Source organism: Salvia splendens, chromosome 21 (assembly GCF_004379255.2).
Source record: "Salvia splendens isolate huo1 chromosome 21, SspV2, whole genome shotgun sequence".
In the NCBI taxonomy this organism is placed as follows: domain Eukaryota; kingdom Viridiplantae; phylum Streptophyta; class Magnoliopsida; order Lamiales; family Lamiaceae; genus Salvia; species Salvia splendens.
In genome coordinates this window covers 25921486-25937114 of record NC_056052.1, presented here as the reverse complement: position 1 = coordinate 25937114, position 15629 = coordinate 25921486, and the positions used below count along the sequence as shown (strand labels likewise).

General features: G+C 40.8%; 3 protein-coding genes across 7 annotated transcripts; 2 read left to right on the top strand and 1 right to left on the bottom strand.

The window, feature by feature from the left end:
• The first annotated feature begins 5582 nt into the window (after window positions 1-5582).
• Window positions 5583-9227, top strand: LOC121784802 (protein PHOX1-like). 5 transcript variants are annotated; one of them, XM_042183040.1, is made up of 4 exons: window positions 5583-5769; window positions 5978-8000; window positions 8097-8327; window positions 8808-9227. In XM_042183040.1, the coding sequence occupies exons 2-3, from the start codon at window positions 6023-6025 to the stop codon at window positions 8228-8230; spliced, it is 2112 nt and encodes a 703-aa protein (XP_042038974.1). In that variant the 5' UTR covers window positions 5583-5769; window positions 5978-6022; the 3' UTR covers window positions 8231-8327; window positions 8808-9227. The 5 variants fall into 5 exon arrangements, with proteins under 5 accessions (XP_042038974.1, XP_042038973.1, XP_042038971.1 ...); XM_042183039.1 differs by having other exon boundaries at window positions 5974-8000; XM_042183037.1 differs by having other exon boundaries at window positions 5965-8000.
• A 1210-nt stretch (window positions 9228-10437) lies between these two features.
• LOC121785517 (protein MEMO1-like) lies at window positions 10438-13002 on the top strand. Its single transcript, XM_042183972.1, has 8 exons — window positions 10438-10630; window positions 11225-11309; window positions 11393-11461; window positions 11559-11671; window positions 12054-12165; window positions 12233-12376; window positions 12452-12626; window positions 12736-13002. The coding sequence occupies exons 1-8, from the start codon at window positions 10579-10581 to the stop codon at window positions 12859-12861; spliced, it is 876 nt and encodes a 291-aa protein (XP_042039906.1). The 5' UTR covers window positions 10438-10578; the 3' UTR covers window positions 12862-13002.
• On the bottom strand, window positions 12941-15112 carry LOC121785516 (probable anion transporter 5). Its single transcript, XM_042183971.1, has 2 exons — window positions 14911-15112; window positions 12941-14448 (listed from the first exon to the last, which is right to left on the bottom strand). The coding sequence occupies exon 2, from the start codon at window positions 14392-14394 to the stop codon at window positions 13087-13089; it is 1308 nt and encodes a 435-aa protein (XP_042039905.1). The 5' UTR covers window positions 14395-14448; window positions 14911-15112; the 3' UTR covers window positions 12941-13086.
• Between the last annotated feature and the right edge of the window lie 517 nt (window positions 15113-15629).

Genomic DNA, 15629 nt, shown 5'->3' with positions numbered 1-15629 from the left:
TCAAACCCGAACCAGACTCATCTGGAATCGCAGCCGGCCTAGGAGCTTTCCACAGAAACCGCCCAACTCCAGCGGCGCAAACCCCACCGGAAATCTGCACACCATTCCCACCAAATCGAAAACAAGATGAAGACAAAAACAAGCTTATTTGCTCACACTGCGGAGGAAAAAAACACACACGGGATACATGCTTCCACCTCCACGGATACCCCGAATGGTGGCAAGAGATGAAGAGAACTCGCCAAAGTGGAAAACGAGGTGGCACCGGGAATGGAAGGGCAGCAGCCGCCATTCTGATCGGAGGAGACCGAGCCACCTACACCGGAGGACCGGCGGGCGGCTTCGGCAAACCCACGGTCAACGGCGGAGGCGGCGGCTTCGGCAACTCCACAGGCACCGGCGGCTTCGGCAATCCCTCATCCAGCGGCGGCAACGTCGTCACTCCACCACCACAATACCCTAACAGCGGCGCAGCACCAGGGGGTGGCGGAGGCGGCGCAAACCAAGTCAACGTGGCCAAAGCATCAATTGCATCGACTCAAACGTGGATGGAAGGTAAAATTAATGAGGGGGAAGGAGGGACCGGTGACCACCGGTCTCCGATCTCGGCTGGGAAGGCCGACCGTGAGAGGGAGTCGACGGGTGTGGGAGCAGAAATGGAGCGGGAGAGTGAAAGGGGGGGACGGCTAGGGTTTTTTAGGAGAAGAACACTCATTTTGCAAAATAGTCCCCCAATCCCACATCAATCCTATAAAACACCCCACCCCACAAATATTTTCGAAACCCCACCCCTACTTATACCTGAATTCCAAAAACCCACCCCAGAAAATCACAATATTTCCAAATATTTCCCCAACTTTCGGAAAATGCACAATCACACCCGAAAGTTTGAATTTCCACCTTCCACACCATATACAAACTTGGTCCAAGCTCTGGCATATTCGTCATCCTCAAAAATAGGACCAAAAGACTCCCATTGGATTTTTGATTGTGGTGCAACTGACACAATGACATTCGATAAATCCGATTTTTTAGATATATCCAAATCAAAAAAACCTTTTGTCCAAACAGCCAGTGGGGAGTTAGCACAGGTCGAAGGGGCAGGAACTATATATATATCACCAACCCTTCGTCTCTCCAATTGTCTTTATGTTCCGTCCTTGTCCCACAAATTATTGTCTGTGAGTCACGTCACGAAAGAACTTAACTGCAAACTCCTAATGCAGCCTCGTTTTTGCATGTTACAGGATATCAAGACGGGAACGATAGTTGGGCGTGGCACTGAGCGACATGGACTGTACTACGTTGATGAGATCGCCCAACATAGTACTGCACTGCTAAGTCGTGGACTGAATGAAAGACAGATATGGCTCCTACACCGTCGGTTAGGGCACCCATCTATAGGATATCTCCGTTTACTCTTTCCCAAATTAGTTTCTTCTTCATATGTTTTGAATTGTGAAACGTGTGTTTTGGCTAAAAGTCATAGACATTCCTTCAAATTGAACAAAACTAGAGAAAAAACTCCTTTTGCTTTAGTTCACTCTGATGTTTGGGGCCCTGCGCCCGTTACCGGGGGTCAAGGATTTCGATATTTTTTGCTTTTTGTTGATGATTTTTCTCGTATGACTTGGATTTATTTTTTGAAATCAAAATCAGAAGTCTTTGGAAAATTCACTGAGTTCTATAACCTTGTCCAAACCCAGTACAACACCAAAATCCAAGTCCTTAGATCTGATAATGGGAGAGAATATGTGAACTCTAGCATGAAAACCTTCTTTACCGAAAAAGGTCTCCTTCACCAAACAACATGTGCCTACACGCCAGAACAAAATGGGGTGGCTGAGCGAAAAAAACCGGTATATTTTGGAGATCACCCGTGCACTTCTGATAGAATCCCACATCCCTAAAACCTTCTGGCCTGAAGCCATAGCCACATCTGTTTACCTCCTAAATCGTCTTCCCACAGGAATCCTAAACTTCAAAACCCCTTTAGAGGTATTCTCTAACAAACACTCAATTCCCTCTTCTCTCATTCTTGAACCCAAAGTTTTTGGCTGCACTGTCTTTGCTCACATACCCAAAAATGATCGCGATAAATTCTCACCATGTGCTGTCAAATGTGTTTTCTTGGGGTATGGAAAAAATCAGAAAGGGTATAGATGTTATGACCCATCAACAGATCGCATGTATGTAACTATGAACTGTGACTTCGTTGAAAGTGAATATTTCTATAGCCAATCTAGTGGTCAGGGGGAGAGTGAGCCAGGTAACCCGAATAGTGACGCACTCAATTGGCTACCTCTATGGGGAGAAACCATTCAGGGGGAGGAAAATCCTATCATAATTGAGAGTCCAACAGCGCCAATTCCTCATGAACAGAACATGTCGCCTCAGGACCCAGCCAAACTATCGAACCAGTCTTTGAGACCCGAGGTAAAAACTTTTGATCCCAACATTGGTACTCTGCCCGAAATTGCTAACAGTGGCAGGGAAAATATAAGTGATACAGAAGAGCCACCTACAGAACAAGAGACAGGACATGGCAGATTACCCCACAGGAGTACGAGGGGCATTCCTCCTCGACGATATTCTCCAGACTGGAAAGGACGAAAATCAAGGTACTCAGTTGCAAATTTCACCCAGGGACACCTTACTGAAATGGCTAGAGCGTTTGAAGCTGCTCTCTATGAAGAAGAAGAGATTCCACAATCCTTCGAGATGGCAATGCAACACAAGCACTGGAGGGAAGCCATGAAGAAGGAGATTGATGCCCTGAAAAAGAATGAAACATGGGAGATATGTACTCTACCTCCGGGAAAGAAACCAGTAGCTTGTCGGTGGATCTTCACCATAAAACGACGTGCAGATGGTTCAATCGAGAGATACAAGGCAAGATTGGTTGCTAAAGGATACACTCAAGTGTATGGAGTAGACTATGAGGAAACGTTCTCCCCGGTGGCCAAACTAAATACAGTAAGAACTCTTCTTTCTGTGGCTGCATGCAAAGAATGGCCATTATACCAGTTGGATGTGACAAATGCCTTTCTTCATGGTGAACTTGAGAAGACCAAGGAAGTCTATATGGAGGTCCCACCAGGTCTGTACGAAGAATTTGGAAAAGGGCAGGTATGCAGATTGAAAAAGACCCTCTATGGGTTAAAGCAATCACCCAGAGTATGGTTCGGAAGATTTTGTCAGGCAATGTTCAAACATGGCTTTAAACAGAGCCATTCAGATCACACACTATTTCTGAAAGAAAGGAATGGAAAAATGACATGCTTGATTATTTATGTTGATGACATGATCATAATAGGAGATGATATTGAAGAAATCCAGAATTTGAAAGAGAATCTCTTCAAAGAATTTGAAATGAAGGACTTAGGAGCTTTGAAGTACTTCCTTGGGATCGAAGTGTTGAGATCCAAGCACGGAATCTTCTTAAGGCAGAAGAAGTATATACTTGACATGCTCACCGAAATAGGTATGCTTGACTGCAAGCCTGCTGAAACTCCAATGGTACCCAACCATGGGTTGAAAATTGTAGATGGAGCTAAACCTACAGATCGTGAAAGATACCAACGGCTAGTAGGAAAACTCATCTACCTTTCTCATACCAGGCCAGACATCGCATATGCCGTTGGAGTTGTGAGCCAATTCATGCATCAGCCTCAAGAAGATCACATGGATGCTGTCACGAGAATTGTGAGATACTTAAAAGGAACATCTAGTTATGGGATATTCCTAGAGAAAAAGGAAGATTTGGAAATTGATGGGTACACAGATGCAGATTGGGCAAGCAATCCAGTCGATAGAAAATCAACTGGAGGGTATTTTACCTTTGTTGGGGGCAATTTAGTCACGTGGAGGAGTAAGAAGCAGAAAGTGGTTGCCTTGTCAAGTGCGGAAGCTGAATTCCGAGGGATCAGGAGCGGTCTTATGGAGATACTTTGGCTTCGAAGATTATTAACAGAAATTGGATTCCCACCGACACGGAGGAGTCAACTTTTCTGTGACAATAAAGCTGCAATTAGCATTTCAGAAAATCCCGTACAGCATGATAGGACCAAACATGTGGAGGTCGATCGTCACTTTATCAAAGAGAAACTTGAAAGCGGAATTATTGAGTTCCCATTTGTCCGATCTGAGGAACAACTGGCAGACATTCTCACCAAGGCGTTGAGTCCTACAAAATTCAAAGAATTCATTGGCAAGTTAAGTATCGGGGATACCGTTACTCAACTTGAGGGGGAGTGTTGGAAAAGAAGATGACATGTGTTGGAAAAGAAGACCACATTAATATGCCGCCCACATTAAGTAGTGTAGAGTTCCTAAGTGTTGTAAAGTACCAACTACATTTATTGGTGTACTAGAATGTTCTCATTCACCCTATAAATACTAGGGTGAATGAACATTTGAAAGATATGGAAAACAAACATTGAAATATTTCTCTATACACTTCTTCCTATCAAATGACTAACCAATCTTTCTCCACCTCTCTCGATTACCATCTTTAAGAATTATGTAAATTAGTTAATCGAATTAAATTGATTGAAATAAGTTTAAAATTGTAACAATTTTTTTTATATTTCCAAACACATAATAAGTAATCGATTGAATCATATTTCATAATCATATTCCACGAAATTTTAATTCCTAATAACATTATTTTTCTAACAAATAAACAAGCCCTTCATGAAATTCACAAACAATTTCATAGTACCATGTAATAGGCAACAATTTAAAAATGAGAAGTACAAGTCAAATAATTTCTTAGTGATTTTGGGTGTATAATTATTGTAGTATTTCTTTTATATAATAGGAGTACAAAACGCTCACAAAAGCAAAATAAAATATAAACAATTAAAAAACCGTAATGAAATTAACATATAATCTCTCTTGTTTATATAATAATGTAAAATTTGTTGAAATTATCCGAAATCGTCTTCTGTGCTCTACTAATCAATGCAAACGAAAACCAGTTTGAACAACTAAGAAAGACTGGAATTTGAGAAAGAAATAAAAAAATGGCAAAAGATTGATTTGGAGAAGAAAGAAGAACATACGCAATAAAGTAAAAAAAAAGTCCAAAAATTTCTTATAAATAAATACTACTACTCCATTAGTTAAATTAATATTATACTATTAAATCAAAATAAGCTTGATAAAATCTATGTCAATATATTTTCTGTATTGTTAATATGAGATTGAAGCTGAATAATCCACATTTCAATAATCGAATAATGGGCTGGCGCGTAACTCTGGACCCGTTGACGCAATTCGAATATAATTTATTACTCCCTCCGTCTAGGATCCTCTTTGACCGGGTATGAGTTTTAAGAAATGTAGAGAAAAGTTGGTTGAAAAAGTTAATGGAATGTGAGACTCATATTTTTATATTGATTTTATAATAAAATGTGAGTGGAGTGAGTTAGTGGAACGTGAGGCCTACTACCATTTATGGTAAATATGAAGAGTGACTTTTAATGGGGGACGGTTAAAAATGGAAATTAGTGACTCTTATTCGGGGACGGAGGGAGTATTAATTAAAAAGAGAGAGGAGGCGACCACCCAGAGGAAATTAAGAAACCCTAGACAGAGGGAAGGTGGAATTTGGAAATTTATGACAAACATCCCTTTTCTTCGCCTTTCCCATAAATCCTTTTCAGCTGCTTCCTTGTTTTGTTTTCAGGCTTAAATTTTCGCCTTTCCCATATTCTTCACATCTCCATTAACCGATTATCAGCTTAAAAGCTCCCTTCTCCCGAGGTATGCGCTTTTATTCCATTTTTGGATTGTTTCAGGCTCTTCTAATTTGATTTAACTGTAGTTTCTGCTATTGCTTTGTGCTTTAATTTAATTATCGATTGTGGAGATTGATTTTGCTGTTGTTTTCTAGTTATTGACCGAGGATTGTTTTTGGAAGCATTCCGTCATTTGTGATTGATTTGATTTGATTTGAAGTGTTTTAAGGTAGGTTTTTCATTGAGCTTTTGATTGTTTGTTGTTGGAGTGGAGGAATATGGGAAAGCCTACTACTGCTAGGAAGAAATTCCAGATAGGGTCGAAATCGGAAACCGCCAAAGCTACGGAGCGCAGCCCGAAGGCGGCGGCGGCTTTCGACGAGGACACCGCCATTTTCATCAACATGTCTCAGGAGTTGAAGGAAGAAGGGAACAAGCTGTACCAGAGGCACGACCACGAGGGCGCCATGTTGAAGTACGAGAAAGCCCTCAAATTGCTGCCCCCGAATCACATTGATGTGGCGTCGCTGCGGACTAACATGGCAGCTTGTTACATGCGAATGGGGATTGGTGAGTATCCGAGGGCGGTGAACGAGTGCAATTTGGCGCTTCAAGTAGCTCCCAAGTACAGCAAGGCTCTGCTGAGGAGGGCAAGGTGTTATGATGCTATGAATAGGCTCGACTTGGCGCTGAGAGATGTGAATAGTGTGTTGAGCATGGAGCCTAATAACACCACCGCGTTGGAGATTGCTGAGAATGTGAGGAGGGGGATTGAGAAAAGTGGTCTTCAGATCGAAGACAAGGAGGTTGTTGAGTCTACCACAACACCTACACCCCCACCTCTGCCTGCACCTGTTCACAGGAGGGTTGCCAACGAGAAAGGGAAAAGGAAGAAAAACAATAAGTTTGAAAAGAAGACTGTTGTGGAGCCTCAGGTGAAGAATGTGAGTGAAGTTGTGGAAAAGAAAACAGAGGATAAGGTGGTTGTAGAGGAGAAAAGAAGTGTTAAGGAAGAGAAAGTAGTTATGAAGTCGGTGAAATTGGTTCATGGTGAGGATATACGATGGGCACAGTTGCCTGTGAATTGTGGGGCTCGACTGGTGAGGGATATAGTTGTGGACAGATTCCCCAGTTTGAAGGGTGTGCTGATCAAGTATAAGGATCAAGAAGGTGATTTGGTTACCATCACCACGACTGATGAGCTGAGGGTAGCTGAGGGACTGGCTGATCGTCAAGGATATTTGAGACTGTACATTGCTGAAGTTAGTCCTGACAAAGAACCTGTTTATGAAGGAACAGGCATCGAAGAAGCATTGGGCCAAGGCCATCAGGAACCATTGGTGGTGACAAAGAACATTCACGCAGGCGGCAGAGGGCCAACTTGTATCGAGGATTGGATCGTTCACTTTGCGAGGCTGTTCAAGAGTCATGTCGGGTTTGACTGTGATTCTTACATGGATATTCATGATATGGGGATGAAATTATATTCAGAAGCACTGGAAGATACTGTTACAAGTGAAGATTCACAAGAATTATTCGACATAGCTGCAGCCAAGTTCCAGGAGTTAACTGCTTTAGCCTTGTTTAACTGGGGAAATGTTCACTTGTCTAAGGCAAGGAAGAGGATGGTTACGGCTGAAGATAGTTTATCTGAATCCCCTGAATCCTCCCTGACGCAGGTTAAAGATGCTTATGATTGGGCACAAAAGGAATACACGAAGGCGGTCTTGAAGTACGAGGAAGCTCTAAAAGTCAAGCCAGACTTTTATGAAGGGTATCTTGCACTTGGCCTGCAGCAATTCGAACAAGCAAAGCTTTCATGGTATTACATACTTGGGAGCAAGTCCGACTTGGAGATAGGCCCGTCTTCAGAGATACTGGAATTATATAACAAGGCCGAGGATAGCATGGAGAAAGGGATGCAAATCTGGGAAGAGATGGAAGAACAGCGCCTTAATGGACTCTCAAAATATGAAAAAGATAAGGCTTTGTTTCAGAAATTTGGTTTGGGTGGTTTATTTAAAGATATCTCAGCAGATGAAGCTTCCGAGCAAGCTACAAATATGAGGTCCCAGATTTATCTTTTGTGGGGTACAATGCTGTATGAGCGTTCTGTTGTGGAATATAAGTTGTCTCTACCATCTTGGGAAGAATGCCTTGAGGTTGCAGTCGAAAAGTTTGAACTAGCAGGAGCATCAGCAACGGATATTGCTGTAATGATCAAGAATCATTGCTCGAATGAAACTGCTTTAGAAGGTAGAATATGGTTTATTGTTGCTTGTTTGCCTTTTTCCATAAAAGGTTCTTGCACCTGGCTGTGCTCATCCTTACCCTCTTATTTGCTTAATGTAGGATTCAAGGTCGATGAGTTAGTACAAGCTTGGAACGAGATGTATGATTCTGATGCGTGGCGATCTGGTGTGACGTCTACCTACATGGAACCACTTTTCAGACGACGCTCTTCATTCATTTATGGAGAATTTTGAGTTATCTTTGCATAATCTTGGTGATTAAATAGAAGGCAATAGCATCAGAATCATTTCTAAGTGCCATGTGGTTGCTTGTATACTCCCAGAGGTTTAGGTGAGTTGATGCTGTAGACTTAACTTTTTACATCCGACATCTACATATGCTCTTTTCTATTTCGTTCGCACCTCAAATGCTGCATTTAATATATGATACAAGGTGTGAATTGATTGCTCCATTGTAGAATGAACAATAGGTTTCTAATAAGAGCTAGGTGTGAAAGGGATGGTTGATTTGGAAAAAAAGCTAAGATGTTTCAAATTTACGATTTGACATAATGCCAAGAGGACTTGGGCCGATTCTTAAATACGCGATAATCGACCATAAAGTGCTTTTTTATTTCTCTTGATTTTGTCCTTTGAAATTGCCACTGAAGGCTGTTGAGAGATGGGAACTTGTTTAGAAATGCACAAAAACTTTAACCATTAGATGATAGCTTGTTTAGCCAAAACTATGTCAAGATTCATTTAAACAATTCTTTGTAGTTGAGGAAAGTTACTTTCATAAGCTAATGAAAATTGCCATTTCTTCTTGCAGGTGACAGATAGTTGTTGTTGTGGGTCTTCTCAGTTTGGTCGAAGCGAAGAAAAACACGCTTCAGTGTCTCAATTGCCCGTCGGTTCGTGGCAATATTGTGTCTGTTTTGTTGGTTTAGTTGCGAAGTTTTTGATTTGTTGTTTGGCTCCACCATCTAAAGGGCCTGGTCCAGTCTCAATGTTTTTGGGTAGAGATGTTGAGAAAGAGAGAGAGAGAGAGTGAGCATACATATAGAAATTGGATTGAATTGTAAAGTATTTGTGGGTGGGTATATAATAGATTGCATTTGTTTGGGTTACTAGATTTTAAAGCTTGGCATCTTCTTACCTTTACCTTTTGCCTTTATTCCTGTGTTGAACTCATCTCATATGTATGTGGAATTTTTTGGACATTTCCAATTATTGTTGTATCTCATTGTTATCCTTGGTATTGATAATACTCCGTATACATCATGGATATCAATAAATTTCCAATTATTATTGTATCTTATTGTTATCCTTGGCATTGGCATTATAGGTGGCGTTCGGTTGCCATGACTAATATCATGAAACTATCCATTTAGGATTAAGTTGTTGGATTATTTTAGTTGGAGGGGGGAGGCTGTGATTAATTATCATGAGACTATCCATCTAGGATTAAGTTGAAGGGTTCAATCTTATGAATCAAACATGATACAGATTTAATCATGAGATTTAATCTTACTAACCGAACACCTCCAATAGAGTAGTCCATATATCATGGATATCCATCTCATCATTTCTTTACCAAAATCAAATAAATAAAAGAGAAGTTGAAGTGAGTCTAGTGGAGTCTGTAAATATTCGGTATTTTATTGTCTCCAGATTGAAAATTTTCATTGTATTTGGGACTAATTGGGGTTCACTGGTCATCAAATTGCATAGATTTGGATATCAATTTTTATGATTTTTTTAAAATTTTATGAATACTTAATGAATAATTGTAATTTTCTAAGTTTCTAATGGCAAATATAGTCAATTGTTTTGAAGAAACGAAAACAAGCCAAAAATAAATTAAACAATGTACAAGTTTAAAATAGAATAACGCTTCAAAATAGTTAAATATAGTAATAGAAAAAGAAAAATGTTATGTACTAAAGTACTATCCAGGTATCATTCGTTGTCATGACTAATTATCACATGATAATCCATTTAGGATTACATTGTGAGATTATTTAGGGTTTAGATGGCCTGGTTCATAAGATTATTAAGTTCATAAGATTGAATTTTACCATTTAATCCTATATAGATGGCTATGACTAATTATCACGTGGTTATCTATATAGGATTAAATTGTAAAATTCAATCTTATGAACTTAATCATGAGTATAATCTTGTAAACCGACAATCCCTTAAAGTATCGAGAGAAAAAAATTTAATTAATTCATAATAATTTACTTTAAAAATAAATTAAAATACTACTTGTATAACTTTTTTATTGGAATAGACTTAAATGAGATATCTCTTGTTAAAAACCAATAAACTAACTATATTGTATCAGGGTATATAATCATAATGCAAAATTATTGGTAGTAGTATTTTTCAGTGTCCTAGATTATTATTTTAGTACTCTATTTATAATTTAAAGTAAAAGTCTATTTTTTATGAATTCTTCTGCATAAAATTGAGTAAAGGTGTATGTGTCAAGATTGATGCACTTTGCGTGAGAATCTACTCTTCAATTCAGATAAATCCTGCAACAATTCACAGTGAAATCACAGAGAATTTGTATTTGCATTAGGGCTTTTTCTGCCATGGACAAGATTAGGAGACCTTCGCACGCTGGCTCTTGGTACACCGACAACCGTAAGTTCGCCTAATTTCTCCCTTGATCTTCGAATAGTTAATTGAGCTCAGATTCCCCCAATTTTGTCTCTACGTTGCTGAAACATCGATTGAGTTCACTCACATTGAAAAGCTTACATAGAAAGGGGAAAAAGGGATGATTTTGTGCTTTTTTGCCTGAATTTGGATGGAAGTGACTGATTGTTGGTGTAACACAATTTTTTTCTGTTAAAGTAATTCCAAATTCCAATCGAGTTCATCGAGGAAGTTCGGCTGAGTTATGTTGTTTGATTTTTGTAAGTAGTGATATGAGTGTGTGACAATAGGCTGCTATTTTGGTGTGAATGTGTTGGCCTTGTTGTAGAGTTGTTAAATGCCCGATGACTAAGGACTCAGGTCTCGGGATTGGGTTAACTGTGGCGCGGTCTTAAAATTTATGTATGCTATTTTGATGCTATACCATTATCCATGGATGATTTATTGCTTTCTTGAAAAGTTGGTTGATTTGAGGAATGCTTATATAGAGAAATTGTTGATCAGAATAGATTGCAAATCCTTTGACATAGTATTTGTTTTGGCACAAGGTCTGATGTCATTGTTGTCTCTGATCTCCAGCTAAAGAATTAGCTGAGGAGCTCGATGGCTGGCTCCGAGCTGCCGGGCTGCCCAAAAATTCCGATGTAAGAGGTGTGATTGCGCCGTAAGTCGCCAGAATTCAGAACTGTTCATTCTTGGCACATATGAGATGATGACGCAGCTCTGATTTTGTGTTTTAACTTTTAGTCATGCAGGTTATTCTTATTCGGGCCGTGCAGCAGCCTATGCTTTTGGAAACATTGATCCTTCTAACATGTAGGTTTTCATGATACATATCCAAGTATTGCATCTCTTGTTCGACTCTATGTAATTCTTTGAGTCTGAAGATTGTGAAACGTTATCTGATTCGCAGCACTAGGATATTTCTTCTTGGGCCGTCCCATCACTATTACACTCCAAAATGTGCGCTTTCAAAAGCTACAGTCTACAAGACGCCTATAGGCGACCTACCAATTGATCAGGAAGGTATTATTCTTATTGCTACTACTAGGATTGTTCGGAAAAGAAATGACTGGTAGCAAGCACATGTTACTGGTAGCAAGCACATGTTAATTTTGTATTATGAAAGCTGGATAGTGTAGGCTTGTCGAAGCAATTTGTGCAGTTACAAGTGTAGGACAGCAAGGAGACAAAAATTAGAGAAAAATTTCTTATCTTCTATGTTCCATTCCGGGGAAGGTTCACATTTACCTCAATGATGAATTATTAATTGAACTATTATCTTCTGTTTTCGAACTGTTAGGTTTATGTGTTGTGAGGCATTCCATAGGTTTGCGTACGGTCACATGATGTAGTTTTGGCTATAACATTCCTCCTTTAATTAGTATCTGCTTAACCTTTTTGCCAGTAAATGAGGAGCTAAAAGCTACGGGAAAGTTTGAAATGATGGATCTTCGTGTAGACGAGGCTGAACATAGCATGGAAATGCACCTGCCTTATTTAGCTAAAGTATTTCAGGGGTAGGATTTTGGTAAACCTCGATTTCTGGCTACTTTGCTCTCGGCTCATATTATGAATTTGATGCAGCTATGCAGTGAAGATTGTTCCCATTTTGGTTGGTGCTCTTAGTGCTGAAAATGAAGCTGTCTTTGGCCGGTTGTTAGCTAAATATGTGGACGACCCTACAAATTTTTTCTCAGTGTCTTCAGATTTTTGTCATTGGGGCTCCCGGTATATCTCTCAGGCGACCTCTTGTGCATAGAAATGTAAAAATGCTGGCTTTCCTTTCTGATCCATTTTGTGCAGGTTCAACTATACGCACTATGATAAAAAGCACGGCGCCATCCACAAGTCCATCGAAGCATTGGACAAAATGGGAATGGATATAATAGAAACCGGAGATCCGGATGCCTTCAAGAACTACCTCTTGGAGACTGACAACACTATATGCGGACGACACCCAATTAGCGTCTTCCTTCACGTAATATCTCCACCTCCCCTGTTTCTTTCCGTGCTGTTTTACAACGCTTTCGTGTTTTTTCGCCTACTTCTCGATACCTAACCACATTTGGTGTTTTGAATTGGACTAGATGTTGAAGAATAGCTCAACGAAGGTGAAGATTCGTTTTCTTCGATACGAGCAGTCGAGCCAGTGCAAATCCACAAGGGACAGCAGTGTAAGTTATGCGTCTGCTGCTGCCAAAGTTGATGCTTAAATTTGTGGAATGAGCAGAAGATAATTCCACTTTTAATTTATGGCAATAACTTAATGAATAATGGCATTGATCATTGTTATTTTCTCCAACTTGCTTTTGTTGACGATTCTATTAATCAAGATTTCCAAACATTACAAGTAAGATTGTTTTGCTTTTATTTTCTGTGGTTATACAAAGAGAGAGGTAAATAATGAAAAAGAATTCTGCATTAGTAATGAACGAGCCTCAGTCGAATATCCTCTCTCCAGTGGATAGTAAAAGAAAAACAAGAGAACTAAACACACAGAGTAAACCCGGGATAGCGAAAACCGCCCTCCAGCTCTCCGGTGCTGTGAGATCGAGGTCGGCCGCCTTTGCCGCTTCGAGGAGTCGTCCGGTCAGGTCGACCCCGACAATCCCGGCCAACGTCCCGGCAGTGTTCGATATCCCCATCACGATCCCGGCATACCTCGGAGCCACATCCATGTGATTCACGGCAAATCCAGCTCTCCCGAGCGCCAAGAACCCTAGAGCGACCGACGAGCAGAACACAACTCCGTCGGGCGTCCTGAACAGGGGAAGTGCCACCAGTGCGGCCGAGGCCACCGCGAACCCCACTGTGTTCAGAACCTTCCTCGTCGCCGTCACCGACAGAGCCCTGCTGGTGATCAGCTTATCAGCAGCCACTCCACCTATGTTTGAGAATAGGAACATGTTGAGATAAGGCAGCATCTTTGATGAGCCCATTTCTTGAAGGCTATGCTGTAGACCTAGTTCAAAATAGGTGGGGAGCCAATTCATGAGCACATAGAGAGCATAGTGGAATGTGAAATTGTTCACCACAATAGCCCAGATAGGCAAGCTGAGCATGATCTTCTTCCACGGGATCCTCGGGGCTCGACTCGGGTCGACTAGCTTGGTCGGGAGCGACGATGATTCTCCGCCAAAGCCGGCAGCGGCCGCCTTCGGGTGATCGGAGCGCGGCGGGTCCGCGGCGTACGCGAACCATAGCAACGACCACATCCCGCCCAGAGCAGCCTCGCTGACGAACACGGACTGCGGGCCCCGGAGCTTGACGATGGTCGGGAGGACGAGCGTCCCCAGGGCCGCGCCGAAGTACATGCCTGAGGTCGTGAGCGAGACGGACCTCGACCTCTCGTGGGGCGGGACCCATTGTGCCAGGACCGTGTGGATGGAAGGGAAGATGAAGCCCTGGGCCACACCGACGAGGAGGCGGGCGAGGACCATGAGCGTGGGCCGGTTCGGGTCGAGCGGGACGAAGGCGCAGGTCAGGGACCAGAGGATGAAGGAGAGGAGGAGGACGCGCCTGCCCCCGATCCGCTGAGCGGCCCAGCCGCCGGGGACTTGGGAGCAGGCGTACCCGTAGTAGAACGTCGAGAGGATGATGCCCTTGCTCGACTGGGTCACCCCGGCAGCATCAGCAGCAGCGGTGTAGGCGATGGAGAAGCCGACTCGTTCGATGTAGCAGACACAGGTGCAGATGAAGGTGAGGATGACAATGGTGTAGCGCTTAGGTAGATACGCCATCTTCATTCTCTCTCAACTCTTTCTTGAAAATCAATAGAAGAGGATGAAGAAGAAGCCCTCCTACAACAAAATTTTCATAAGAATTTCAACAAAATAGAAAATACCCCCATTTATGTTAACTCCACTTAACATCAGATCATAGGAATGCTCAAATTTTGAAAATGAATTTCAACAAAATACAAACCAGAGATAACATTTGATTTACAGCAAGAAAGAAAGAAAATTCAAGATTATGACTGGATCAAAATTGCACATAATAGGAAATAACATTACATCAATTTTTTCATTAGCATTTGATTGATTTGGAGAAAATCTACTTCAAAACCGATTAACTTGGTTGACTATCTATCTATCAAAGCAGAAACCCACATTCAACATTAAACATCACCAAATTGGAAACTGAATCAAGCCATTTTCTTGCTTCATAAACACAATTAATTAAAAAACGAAAAAGAATAGGAAATGGGATTCACAGCAAGCATAAACCCAAATAAAAGGATCAAGAAAGGAAATCGCACTCACCTCAGGAGTGAAAAGGGCTCCCTCCAAATCGATAAAGATGAGATTTTTGACCCAGAAAAGGGGGTTATTTTAGCAGAGATGAGCTGTATTGACGGAATCAAGATTTATTTGACCGAAATTAAATAATTCTGGGCCAAAAATCTCAAATATAATGCTTTATTTAATGTTAATAAATTATAGGAGAAAAGGGCATAATAAAGTTGAAATCTTTTTTCACTGAGATTTAGAAATCAGAGATTTAGCATATAAACTGACAGTTTGGCTTAGGAGACGACTAATTAGCTATTTTGCTCTATAAAATGTAGTAATATGTCAATGTTGAGACATTTGGGCCTTAAGCCCAGTTACAAATTTGAAATAGGCATCAACTAAAGTAATTGTTTAATCAAATCACGAAGTTTTCAAAATTCACAATTGTCTCTCAATTACTCCCTCCGTTTTATAGCAGTAGAGTTATTTTTCCACTACGGGACGTTCCATCATAATAGAGTCGTTTCCCTATTTAACTACTTTATTCTCTATTTCCTACTCTATTATCTCTTCACTTAATATATTTAATACTATCCACTTGGAATCACCATTCTATTCAACATGAGAATAGCAATTCCTTCCATTTAGCTAAGGAATGACCATTTCATTCACCTTTCTTCTTATTTTAAATGTTAATAAAATTGTATAATATATTATCTTATATAGTACCATCCCAAAATTTAATATCA